The 13,549-nt window shown below is 43.5% G+C and overlaps 2 protein-coding genes across 5 annotated transcripts in view; both read right to left on the bottom strand.

The window, feature by feature from the left end:
• LOC112229134 (sterol regulatory element-binding protein cleavage-activating protein-like) overlaps nt 1–10,122 on the bottom strand; it is a 30,160-nt gene extending 20,038 nt beyond the window's left edge. Inside the window, exons 1-2 of one of the 4 annotated variants that reach the window (XM_042311339.1) lie at nt 9,937–10,122; nt 1,776–1,982 (exon numbers count right to left, since the gene is read on the bottom strand). In XM_042311339.1, the coding sequence (XP_042167273.1) occupies nt 1,776–1,897 (122 nt within the window). In that variant the 5' untranslated portion in view covers nt 1,898–1,982; nt 9,937–10,122. Of the gene's footprint in view, nt 1–1,775; nt 1,983–2,760; nt 3,024–3,643; nt 3,896–9,936 lie in introns of those variants that run through there. The other 3 variants (XM_042311341.1, XM_042311328.1, XM_042311332.1) reach the window with 3 other exon arrangements.
• Nucleotides 10,123–10,250: 128 nt separating this feature from the next.
• Nucleotides 10,251–13,549, bottom strand: elp6 (elongator acetyltransferase complex subunit 6). Its single transcript, XM_024394983.2, has 7 exons — nt 13,087–13,549; nt 12,922–13,000; nt 12,635–12,705; nt 12,353–12,471; nt 11,825–12,023; nt 11,044–11,202; nt 10,251–10,909 (listed from the first exon to the last, which is right to left on the bottom strand). The coding sequence occupies exons 1-7, from the start codon at nt 13,138–13,140 to the stop codon at nt 10,787–10,789; spliced, it is 804 nt and encodes a 267-aa protein (XP_024250751.1). The 5' UTR covers nt 13,141–13,549; the 3' UTR covers nt 10,251–10,786.

Below are 13,549 nucleotides of genomic sequence, written 5' to 3'. Positions count from 1 at the left end.
TAAACAAATTTGTGCACAAAATTGGACAGAATTTCTGCAATCTTTTATTTTAGCCCATGAAACCAACACTTTACATGTTGCATTTATATTGTTGTTCAGTATAATAACACATGTATGTGTATATAAGCATCCCTGAGTGTGAGAATGTCTGTAAGAGAGAAAAAAGAAGAAGTCGGTGCCACTGCTGGTGTGTTTTTAAAATATGAGTCTAACTAATGCCCACTAATTCCACCCTAATGCATGAGTAGGTAACTACAACCTTTTATCCCAGTTTGTCATCATCTTCACTCAAGGCCCACTTTCTAGGGCCCGTTTGCCCTGCAAACAAACTCATTTTAAATGAGAAAACCCACACACACACAAAGAAAACCAACAAGCCCATTACGTTCAAGGGCGCCTCCAAAATTCAGCCAGAGTGACAGTGCTGCATTTGTCTGTCTCTGTCAGGCCATTGGGTACACTTTACCACGACCGGAAATTATGATGACAGCCTGGCAATACTGTAGCAAAGGGATGAAGGTAGGTACACATTTGGATGATGCCAACCATAGCCAGTTAAAATCTCTGTGCCACCTAGTTCTATAAATATCCAGACCTTGTGAGTGGAAATCTACAATTGTGTTATTTCATTACCCCACTGAGAAGGGTATAGGCCTAGCTCTATTGCTGAGAAGTTGTAGCCCACCCTCCAAAGACAAGCAAAAGCATTTCAAACCTCTTGAATAATTAACTAAAGATTCCAACAGGTCATTGGGAAATTGATTTTCATGTGAGGACTGAACACACTGAAACGTTTCTGGGTGTTCTACACACTAAACACTGACTCAGTATCCTGACCTGCACCACATCAATATGTGCAGCTTGCATAGTTCCAAAGTATAGTACAATAAATATAATCTTATTGGTCACAAACATATTTAGCAGATGTTTTTGCGGGTGTAGTGAAATGCTTGTGTTTTTTTAATAGTGACGTGACTGACAGTGTTGCTCAGTAAGTGCTTTAACACTCTTTCATCCTGGTTCTTTGGCAGCCTGTTAGGCCCGGGGCCACGGGATACAGATTTCTCTTTGAGGACACTACACCCTCTCTCCCACTCGCTCTCCCTCCCTCTCTAAGGTCACTGTACTGCCACAAAGGGCTTTTGTTTTGCAGCAGGAGCCCCCACCTCCTGGGAGGCAGATGGAGGGCCAGGCACACACAGATAGGCCTATTCTCCAGGGGTCACTTTCTCACAGCCCTCTGCTGTGTCTCTCTTTTTAACTCTGATCCCACCCCCTTAATTCCCTGCACTCAGTGCAGCCGTCAGCCAGCCGTGCTTTTGGCACTGCACTGCTGCCTCCACGGTTCCATGCTGTACCGTTTTCGTTCCATCCTGTCCTGACTTCTCATCTGTGACAGGGTTGACCTCTAATGTGGAACTCTGAGGTGGAAAAGTGTGTGTTCTGTTCCCGAGTGCTGATTTATGTGTATGGCTACGGCCGTTTCATTTAGTTGACTGGGTTTTGCAGGGTCTGCTCCTTTTTCTCCCAGCTCTGTTGTTTACCTCTTTTTATTTTCATCCATCCACTTCTCTTCTCCTGACCTACCATCTCACCTCTGCCCATGTTGATAAAAAAAATAGATACAATCCTTTCACAACTTGCCTTACACCAAAAATGAACGTGTTCAGAGAAAGCAGTACAAGAACTCACATCATCTCTTGAAGATGCCCATCCCCAGAAAGCCCATCCCCAGAACATCCCTCCCCATACACACATCCCTTCCTCAGACGTACCAGCAGGCGAGGATACTGGCGGAGGTGAAGAGGATGATGGGCACCGGATAGGATGCGCACAGCAGCCCGTGGCGGTAGAACGCCGCCGAGATCTTCTCCCGCAGCCGCTCTCTCACCGTCATCCTGGGGGGCGGGGTCAGCTGCCGGCCATCGGGGGGCGCGGTGCGCGGGTGGGCGAGGACCAAGCGCCGCGGGGCATCCAGGGACCTAGGGAACCACAGAGACGAGAGGTGTGGGTTAATACAAACTCAGGGGATACCTGGGTTGGGGTTCAAATTGAATGCAGTCAATTCAGGAAGTGATTTGAATTTAAAATGAATGAATGGAAAAGCTTTGGATTAAAGCAATGAACATAGGTATTTTTTTCTATTATTGAATTGGAATTCCATTTTACTTCCTCAATTTGAATTGGCCTCAACCCTGGAGGATACTCAGCACTCATCACATAATCAGCTGCTGCTGAACGTAGCCTGTGTTCATGTTGCTTTGGACGGGTCTGCCTTATTACCAATTTATTACACAAAACACCTCAAACCCCTGTATGGCCACACACTGCAGAAACCAAAGAGAAGCCCTCTAACTCCCTGTCCCATCAGAAACACCATAGATATCGGAAAAAGTGCATTTCTATCCCAGTACTTGTTCAGAGGGAAGCTTGGCTGCCTCTCATGCCTGTTTGGCCTTTGTCCCCCAAAAGCACCAGATTTTAAAAGGTTTCACAAAGATCCTTGGCTTAAAACAACAGAGTCCTATTCCAGGCACCACAGCCAAAGTGTGATTGACTGGCTCAGCTCTACCCCCTGAGAACTCTGGAAAACATTCCTCTGGGGAATTTAGCCTACCTCTGGAGCGGCTTGATCTTCCACTATAAATACTCTATATACAGTAAACACAGCAGGCAGCACAACACACATACCAACACAATGGGTAGAGGGTAAACCGAGGGTTGAATTTAATCAAAGAGACCTCGAATGCCTTGACTCACCCCATTTCTACTTTGCTCTACATATTGACCTGATATCTAGCTTGTAGGTCCCATTATGCCCTGTGCGTCCATCTCCTCGGTCCTTCCCTGGTGTTGTGGTGCAGGAAAGCGAGGCCTGAGTTGGCAGGTGCTCAACATCATCTCCGTCAGTGAGTTAATCCAGGATGGGAAACGCCACAACGACGCTCACAGGTCTACGCCCCCACCCTCTCTACCTCTTTTCCCCTAGTCTCTCCATCCTGCAGCTACACGGGTGAGGCAGACTTAACAGGTAACACTCTGTACACACATCAGGCAGGCAGTCAAGTCAGTCTGCACATGATAGTGAGTCAGTGCATACCTCAGACTATGAGGCATTTTAAGCAACAAAAAAAACAACTGGACCCAGCCAGCAACACCACAGAGACTTTATGATGCCAAGTCGAGACATGTGCCACTATGTATTCCAGTAGCCCAGCTCAGGGAGGGGGCAGCAGGTCACCTTCAGTAGGCCTACCTGCTTAACCACTCATACAGCAAACAATACAGCTTCTGACAAAACAGAGCATGTCGTTATGTTCCAAAAGCACATGTGCGAGAAAGTCAGGGACAAAAATGCCTCTCGAAACCATAAACCTCTTCTTTACATAGTAGCCTGTCTGGACTGTAGACATGTTTTTCTAGTTGCAAGTTCCCAGGAAATGAAAATAAGATGAATAGAAGTGAAATGGTGCGTACCGGTAGACTACATTTTCCAACAAATGTGCAGACTCGCTTCTCTCAGAAACATGTTTGCTAGCTCATGGAGGAATTGGTAACAGAGTTACACAAGACTAGGATTAAGATTTCATCATATGCTGCTCGGAAGAAGAGTGTGCCTGAAGTAAACCAAATAAATGCTTACCTCCTAACAATGCTTCCTAAAATCCCCAGTTTGAAGGCATCACTGGATCCTATACAGTCCATTGCCATGATCCACACCTGTGTAAGGGGTCTTAAAACCCAACGTACAAAAGCTAAGACTCCTGGCAAGTAGCACCATAAATGCAGAGATTTTAGGCTGCATTGAGAAGCAGCAAGATGGTATTTCAACTCACTTCTCCCATAGTGAACTGAGTACTTGCTCCTCAACTCTAATGCCCCATAACTGAACAGACCATTCTTGAGTCAATGTCAGTTGGGACTAATGCCTGCAGGCTTTATTGCGACATAACTCATTTACAGCCACCAATTTACAAACACACAGGGAGCAAACTGGCCCAGTCAATCAGTAACCACTATTATATCATTGAAAATGGCAAAAACCCGGTCCAAAAACTACAATGAAAACGTTGAGCGACCCGTCATAAAGGCTTTAGTGATGAGACACAATGAATATTTAAATGGAAAATCAGTGGGCCTATGTAGTGTATTGCGCAAAAAAACAAAACTCCTTAACATTCACATACTGAGTTGAATAAAATGTCAGCTTTAAAAAAAAAAAAACTGTATACAATGTGATTGTGTGGATCTGTGTGTTATAAACATGCATGAAACATACAGTAGGTGAATGAATGGGAGAAGTGTGTCTGAAAATGTGAAAGTGTACAAAATGTCAATAAGTCGATATTTAACTTTTTTGTCCAGCAGGTCATTTTATAAGCAACGTTTTTTTTTTTGCAAAAACTCCAGAATGATATGAAGAGTGATCAGATTAACTGCAAAGTCCCTCTTTGCCATGCAAATTAACTGAATCCCCAAAAAACATTTCCACTGCATTTCAGCCCTGCCACAAAAGGACCAGCTGACATCATGTCAGTGATTCTGTCGTTAACACAGGTGTGAGTGTTGACGAGGACAAGGCTGGAGATCACTCTGTCATGCTGATTGAGTTCGAATAACAGACTGGAAGCTTCAAAAGGTGGGTGGTGCTTGGAATCATTGTTCTTCCTCTATCAACCATGGTTACCTGCAAGGCAACACGTGCCATCATCATTGCTTTGCACAAAAAGGGCTTCACAGGCAAGGATTTTGCTGGCAGTAAGATTGCACCTAAATCAAACATGTTTCAGATCATCAAGAACTTAAAGGAGAGCGGTTCAATTGTTGTGAAGAAGGCTTCAGGGTGCCCAAGAAAGTCCAGCAAGTGCCAGGACCGTCTCCCAAAGTTTATTCAGCTGCGGGATCGGGGCACCACCAGTACAGAGCTTGCTCAGGAATGGCAGCAGGCAGGTGTGAGTGCATCTGCACGCACAGTGAGGCGAAGACTTTTGGAGGATGGCCTGGTGTCAAGAAGAGCAGCAAAGAAGCCACTTCTCTCCAGGAAAAACATCAGGGACAGACTGATATTCTGCAAAAGGTACAGGGATTGGACTGCTGAGGACTGGGGTAAAGTAATTTTCTCTGATGAATCCCCTTTCCGATTGTTTGGGGCATCCGGAAAAAAGCTTGTCCAGAGAAGAAGAGGTGAGCGCTACCATCAGTCCTGTGTCATGCCAACAGTGAAGCATCCTGAGACCATTCATGTGTGGGGTTGCTTCTCAGCCAAGGGAGTGGGCTCACTCACAATTTTGCCTAAGAACACAGCCATGAATAAAGAATGGTACCAACACATCCTCCGAGAGCAACTTCTCCCAACCATCCAGGAACAGTTTGGTGACGAACAACGCCTTTTCCAGCATGATGGACCACCTTGCCATAAGGCAAAAGTGATAACTAAGTGGCTTGGGGAACAAAACATCAATATTTTGGGTCCATGGCCAGGAAACTCCCCAGACCTTAATCCCATTGAGAACTTGTGGTCAATCCTCAAGAGGCGGGTGGACAAACAAAAACCCACAAATTCTGACAAACTCCACGCATTGATTATGCAAGAATGGGCTACCATCCGTCAGGATGTGGCCCAGAAGTTAATTGACAGTATGCCAGGGCAGATTGCAGAGGTCTTGAAAAAGAAGGGTCAACATTGCAAATATTGACTCTTTGCATCAACTTCATGTAATTGTCAATAAAAGCCTTGTGAAATGCTTGTAATTATACTTCAGTATTCCATAGTAATATCTGACAAAAATATCTAAAGACACCGAAGCAGCAAACTTTGTGAAAATTAATATTTGTGTCATTCTCAAAACTTTTGGCCACGACTGTAAATAAAAGCCCTAACAGCAAAGCACCCCTACACCATCACACCTCCATGCTTCACAGTTGGAACCAGACATTTTGAGCTCATCCATTCACCTACTCTGTATCTCACAAAGACACGGCGGTTGGAACCAAACATCTCAAATTTGTACTCATCAGACCAAAGGACAGATTTCCACCGGTATAATGTCCATTGCTCGTGCAAGTCTCTTATTATAATTAGTGTCCTTTAGTAGTGGTTTCTTTGCAGCAATTCGACCATGAAGGCCTGATTCACGAAGTCTCCTCTGAACAGTTGATGTTGAGATGTGTCTGTTGCTTGAACTTTGAAGCATTTATTTGGGCTGCGAATTCTGAGGCTGGTTACTCAACTGAACTTATCCTTTGCAGCAATGATAACTCTGGGTCTTCCTTTCCTGAAACAGAGCCAGTTTCATCATAGCGCTTGATTGTTTTTGTGACTGCACTTTTCCAGATTGACTGACCTTCATGTCTTAAAGTAATGATGGCCTGTCATTTCCCTTTGCTTATTTGAGTTGTTCTTGCCACAAGATGGACTTGGTATTTTACCATATAGGGCTATCTTCAGTATACCATACCTTGTCACAAGACAACAGATTGGCTCAAACGCATTAAGAAGTTCAGAAATTCCACAATTTAACAAGGCACACCTGTTAATTGAAATGCATTCCCGGTGATTACCTCATGAAGCTGGTTGATAGAATGCCAAGAGTATGCAAAACTGTCAAAGGCAAAGGGTGGCTACTTTGAAGAATCTCAAATATAAAATATATTTTGATTTGTTTAACACTTCTTTGGTTACTACATGATTCCATGTGTTTTTTCCTAGTTTGGATGTCTTCACTATTATTATACAATGTAGAAAATAGTAAGAATTAAGAAAAACCCTTGAATGAGTAGGTGTGTCCAAACTTTGCCTAGTACTGTGTATGTATGCATATATATATATATATATATATATATATATATATATATATATATATATATATATATATATATATATATATATATATATATATACACACACACACACAAAAAATATAAAATGGAACATACAACAAATTCAACAATTTTGCCAAGTTGTAGTTCATATAAAGAAAACAGTTCATTTAAATAAAATGATTAGACCCTAATCTATGAATTTCACAACTGGGAATACGGATATGCATCTGTTGGTCACAGAAACACTACATGACCAAAGTATGTGGGCACCTGGTTGTCAAACATCTCATTCCAAAATCAAGGGCATTAATATAGAGTTAGTCCCCCCTTTGCTGTTATAACAGCCTCCACTCTTCTGGGAAGGCTTTCCATTAGATGTTGGAACATTGCTGTGTGGACTTGCTTCCATTCAGCCACAAGATCATTAATGAGGTTGGGCACTGATGTTGGGCAATTAGGTCTGGCTCAGAGTCGGCGTTCCAATTCATCCAAAATGTGTTCGATGGGGTTGAGGTCAGGGCTCTGTGCAGGCCAGTCAAGTTCTTCCACACCGATCTCTACAAACTATTTCTGTATGGACCTCGCTTTGTGCACAGGGGCATTGTGATGCTGAAACAGGAAAGGGCCTTACCCAAGCTGTTGCCACAAAGTTGGAAGCACCGAATCATTTAGAACATCATTGTACGCTGTAGGGTTAATATTTCCCTTTACTGGAACTAAGGAGCCTAGCCCAAACCATGAAAAACAGCTCCAGACCATTATTCCTCCTTCACCAAACAGTTGTGGCTGAATTAGCGAAATCCACTAATTTAAAGGGGTGTCCACATACTTTTGTATATATAGTGTACCCTTAAAAAAAAGGTAGTGGGGTGTGGATCAGAAAACTGGTCAGTATCTGGTGTGACCACCATTTGCCTCATGCAGCACAACATCTCTGTCGCATAGAGTTGATCAGGCTGTTGATTGTGGAATGTTGTCCCACTCCTCTTCAATGGCTGTGTGAAGTTGCTGGATATTGGTAGGAACTGGAACAAGCCTTGATCTAGAGCATCCCAAACATGCTCAACAGGTGACATGTCTGGTAAGTATGCAGGTCATAGAAGAACTGGGACATTTTCAGCTTCCAGGAATTGATTACAGATCCTTGCCACAGGGGGCCGTTTATTATTATGCTGAAACATGAGGTGATGGCAGTGGATGAATGGCACGACAATTGGCCTCAGGATCGTCACAGGATCTCTGTGCATTCAAATCGCCATCGATAAAATGTCATTGTGTTTGTTGTCTGTAACTTATGCCTGCCCATACCATAGCCCCATCGCCACCATGGGGCACTCTGTTCACAACGTTGACGTCAGCAAACTGCTCGCCCACACGACGCTATCTGCGGTTGAGGCCGGTTGGACATACTGCCAAATTCTCTAAAACATAACCTATTGTGCTTACGGCAGAGAAATTCTAATTAAATTATCTGGCAACAGCTCTGATGGACATTCCTGCAGTCAGGATGCCAATTACACACTCCCGCAACTTAAGACATCTTTGGCATTGTATGGTGTGACAAAACTTGCACATTTTAGAGTGGCCTTTTGTCCCCAGCACAATGTGCACCTGTGTAATGATCATGCTGTTTAATCATCTTATTGATATGCCACACCAGTCAGGTGGGTGGATTATTTTAGCAAAGAAAAACATGCTCACTAACAGGAATGTAAACAAATGTGTGCACAAAGTTGGTGAGAAATAAGGTTCTTACACAATACTCCATAATGTCAAAGTGGAATTGTGTTTTTTGACATTTTTACAAATGTAATTTAAAAAGAAAGCTGAAATGTCTTGAGTCAATAAGTACTCAACCACTGTAATGGCAAGCCTAAATAAGTTCAGGAATACAAATGTGCTTAACAAGTTGGCACCTCAACAGTATGTTTTAGGCCATTTGCGATGCAGTCAGAGGTGACAGAGTACACAAGTTTGGGCCAGGCCTACAAAACAGACCGTTTTCAAATGTCAAAGCAATTTTAGTGACAAAGGCCCAAATACACAGTTACTTAATAGCTGTTGACCAATCAAATTGCATTTGGTCAACGTTAACCAACTGGTGTGGCGCAGCTCTGTAACAATATAAATTCCCCAGACAGAAAAAAATTAACTACATTTTAATTTCACAATTTGGTACCAATTACAGTTAGTACTACTGCCAAAACATAATTCAGAAACACTGCCACCCTCGTCTGTGAACACAGTAGGTGAGGGTGGCGATGGTGATGCAACACAATAAATATCCCTGCACATGATCTCATTCAAATCAATTGTGTGAAAGTTTTCCCAATGCTTAGATTAATGGTAATTAATTAAATGGGTGAATAATTGGTGTTAGTTTTCTGCCATGAGAACAAACTTTACAGGCCTCCCGAGGGCGCGCTGTCAAACGAGTCACCAGTAGCGTTAGCTTTAACAGGTGCTACTTAGCTTGCTAACGTTAGCGAATGCAGGGCAACTTAATTTGAATGCCACTACCTAGCCAATATTTACTTCCTTCGTATTACCATATACAACTGAAATGTCAAAAACAATGTTAATCCATAATTCTGCAATATGGAACGTTGTAAAATCAGCTTCAACGCTTGAATCAAGCGTAACGTCGTTAGCTTCTGTTAGCAGATATGGTAAATGCTTGTTAACACTTTGCTGAATGATGCCAACCAACACCAGCAACGTATCCATGACAGCAAGGCAGGGTTGTTGACCTTACGCTGATAGTATGGCAGGCAGCTAGCAATTAGATAATCACATTAGCTAGCGATTTGCCGAGTAATGCCACTGACAGTCTGTTTATAGCTATTAGTTAAGCGAACTTCGCTGGCTATAACGTTAGCTACCAAAAAACACCTAATCGCGGGAGTCCCGCGTTCATCCCCCCGCCAAACACAGATAAGTTCTACCCTAGGTCGAAAAAATATATCGTCAATCTAGGTTCTACCCGTCTAACTTCGTTAGCTAGTTTAAAGATTATTATTGGCCGCTTTGCTGGCTAATCGAGTCAATTAGCTACCGAAGTTAACACACACCAAAGTTAACTAGCTACTAACTACTACGTTACACTTGACTTGCCTGGCTGAATAACTTTCTCGTGTCTTCGTCGAGTGCTGGTCCTGCTATCCAGGAGCTATTCGTGTACGGTCTTAACCTCCTTATTATAGTAACTTAACTGGAAAAAACTGACTGCATCAACAGAACCATGTCACCACTGTGTATTTTCATCAGCAGCGTGAATTGTCGACCTCTCACCCTTTACTTCACCCAAGACAGGAAAGCATGAGGATATAGCGACACGCGCTGGATATTATTGAAAACGTGTTTTACTACTGTAAACCACACAGTATTTTACTTTCATGACCAACAACGCCCCAAAAAAACTCTTACACTGGTCTTAAAAGTGCCGTTTATTGTTTTGTATAACACAAGTGCAACCTAGTCAGGTCAGTTCACATGTCGCTTGAGAAATTACCTATTCACCCAGGCTTCCTATGTCAGCTTTGCAATGCATCTGCTGGGTTGGTTTTAAAGCGGAAATCCAATGTTCAATTCAATACCACATCTCCAGTTCAAAACTGATCCCGACCTGTTTCATGATCATGACCATCTTTGTAGCTGTGCCATTACATATATGACAGCATAGGCAGCTCCATTAAGGCATCTCCATTTTGAAGTAGTCCATTTTCTTCTTCACAATTGACTGATCCCTTCTGATGACCCAATTGGACATGATTCCAACAGTCACCATGAGGGATCAGCCAATGGAGTTGGAAGTTCCATGAGGTTGACTACTTTAAAATGGCGGAGGTCCAATAGCCGCCCATGATAATATAGCCTTTTGGCCACTAGAGGTCTCTATCATTCTCTATGGCTGAGCCCAGAGAGCCATGTAACTGAGAGGTGAGGGAAGGGAGGCATTGAGGGCTCAAAGGACTGCACTGGACATCCCCCTGGCGAAAAAGGAAGCCCCCTTGTCATGGACCTTGTACTGGAAGAGTTTCTTCTGGGCCTGCTGCTTGTCACATTGTCCTCGCCAGCACACTTCCACCTGAAACACACAAACACAGTACGGTTCAGCTTAATGCGTTTAACAGTTTTCTACTACATATAACATGCAATCTCTTTCTCTCTTTTTTTCCACTCTCTCACACACACACACACAAATAATGTAATCCATCTGACTTGTCCGTGGATGTCCCTGCAGTAGCCGGTGGGAAGACCCTGTACTTGGAGTGTGAGGCTGCACTGGTGTATAAGGCCCCTCAGGAGCCGCTCTGAGCCTTCATCATCACTCTCCTCTTCTTCTTCTGCCTCACATCGCACCAACATCACCATGCTGCCCTGCAGATCAAAAGGGAAAGGGATAGTAGATAGAGCAATGTGTGTGATTATTTGAACAGAGTCAGACAATGGAGAGACAGCGAGCTTGTGATAGCGTGCGCCTCCCATGTCACACCGCTCATCCGAACACTCCACTAGCTTCCAGCCGAAGCTCGCATCCACTACAAAATTATTGTACTTGCCTATGGAGCAGCAAGAGGAACTGCCCATCTCTACTTTCAGGCTATGCTCAAACCCTACACCCCAACCCGAGCACTCCGTTCTGCCTCATCTGGTCTCTTGGCCCTCTCACCCCTATGGGAGAGCAACTCCCACTCAGCCCAGTCCAAGCTCTTCTCTGTCCTGGTACCCCAATGGTGGAACCAGCTTCCCCCTAGAGATAGGACAGCAGAGACCCTTCCCATCTTCCGAAAACATCTAAAACCCTACCTCTTCAAAGAGTATCTTAAATCATCCCACAGCCCCCCACCCTTTCTACTTTGAGGAAAATGTACTTACTATGACTGTGTAATGTGGTTGTCCCACCTAGCAATCTTAAGATAAATGCACTAGCTAAATTGCTCTGGATTAGAGCGTCCGCTAAATGACTCAAATGTAAATGTGATATACTGTATTATCTGACCTGCAGCTCAGAGCAGACAGTGGCTCTGCAGTAATGACTGAAGTCCAGCGCCGCCCCAACACTGACCCCCAGACTCAGGACCACACTGAGGTCATCCACCAGGAGCACAGGGGGACCCCACTCCTCAGCTCCACCCACTGCCCCCCTTACATTGTCCCGCACAAAGTCATATAGACCCCGCAGGCCGGAACTGGGATCTCTGTGGAGAGGTGGAAGGGAACAGAGAGACAGGGAGAAAGATTGAGGGGGTGAGGGATGAGAGACAAAGAAAGAAAGGGGACATAGAGGGGGAGATAAATGAAGCAGGAAGAGATTTTCAGATTCATACTATCATTAACTGCTTCGATTACATCAGAAAAAAAGGTGTATGAGTGTGTCAAACAATACATATTGGATTCCCAGAAGCAGATAAAGTCTATGATATTGTAGGACCAAAAAGCACTTTCAATGGAGCTTCTGCACTGAATGAACATGCTTTTTAGTCCAGGAGTAGGCTTAATCGAAGTCAACACTACAGACAGGTGGTACCTGAGGAAGTCCATTGTCCGGGTTCCTTTGCTGGCCTGAAGCAGTACCCCCAAGGATTCCTTTAGTCCCTCTAGGAACACCAGCTGCCCTTTCTCCCTTGCCTGGGTCAAACTCACACCCTGATTAACATGGAACACAATGAAATACAAAATGTAGTTAATACATCTCCACCAAGCAACAGCAAATCATACACAACTGTAAAGACACATTTACTTGCACAGTATGTATAAGAGGGGCTGGGCAGAAGTTTAACCCAGCGTTTTGGAGGATAAGTATACTCACCAACCGTTGACTGATTGCACTGTAGTGACTGAAGGACTGCACAAGACCCAGGAAACACACCTTACAGCCCGCTGTAAATCACACAAAAAAATTCTGAGCACATATGGCCTCAAAAGATTTTTATTGTTGACCACTTATGAGAGTGCATCATAGTACACAACTTGGCCCCATTGGTTCCCTCTATTATTGTCTTTTCACCTAACACTACAGTCAACATCAATAGAGGGCATGGTGTTACAGACAAGTATCAGTCAACTAGACATCAGTCCACTCACATAAATCCTCACCTCGTAAATAAAAGGAGAGGAAATGGTGAATGAGGAAGGACGCGTCTGTATGTTTGTCAGACACTAAAATAAACTCTCCCTGTAAAAAAACACACATAAATCCAAAGGTTAGGATTAGGCATAAGGGTTTAAATTGGTTACGGTTAGAGGTGAGGTTAGGGTTACCGGCTTGAAGCTGTCAGGACTAGTATTGAGAATACTGTTGAGCTCTGCAAACATCTTGAGAAGGGATGAAGATTTATCTCATACGAATCTTTTGATGTCTTCTGGTGAGTTGCTAGTTAGCTATTAATAAAGTATTATCTAGCTAGCTAGATATCTTAACCAATGTCTTTACATATGAAAGCTTAACACTACCAGGAAAGTACATTTAGCTAGCTACAGTAGTAGTGCAGACTGTCGAGGGAGGCTATGAAGTTGGCTAGATTGTTGACACGATTTTTTTTTTGCGTTATCCAGGACAAATCACAACAACTCAAAGTACCTTTTCATCAATAATAACTACATTAATTGAATATGTTCAAAACAATTCCCTATTCATAGCTATTTCTTTTTCCGAATGTTTGTTGTGAAAAAGTAGCATGATACACGACCGTAGTTTCTACTGCACGAAGAGAGGGACAATCTG

Source organism: Oncorhynchus tshawytscha, linkage group LG03 (assembly GCF_018296145.1).
Source record: "Oncorhynchus tshawytscha isolate Ot180627B linkage group LG03, Otsh_v2.0, whole genome shotgun sequence".
In the NCBI taxonomy this organism is placed as follows: domain Eukaryota; kingdom Metazoa; phylum Chordata; class Actinopteri; order Salmoniformes; family Salmonidae; genus Oncorhynchus; species Oncorhynchus tshawytscha.
This window is presented reverse-complemented; position numbering and strand designations above follow the sequence as displayed.

What these genes read in the sequence shown, in the direction of transcription:
- elp6 (XM_024394983.2), bottom strand. Translation starts at nt 13,140, where the DNA reads ATGTTTGCAGAGCTCAACAGTATTCTCAATACTAGTCCTGACAGCTTC. An exon ending in GTCCTGACAGCTTCAAGCCG is followed by an intron (nt 13,001 to 13,086) that starts GTAACCCTAACC and finishes GTTTTTTTACAG; the next exon opens with GGAGAGTTTATTTTAGTGTC. An exon ending in GCAGGGACATCCACGGACAA is followed by an intron (nt 10,910 to 11,043) that starts GTCAGATGGATT and finishes TGTGTGTTTCAG; the next exon opens with GTGGAAGTGTGCTGGCGAGG.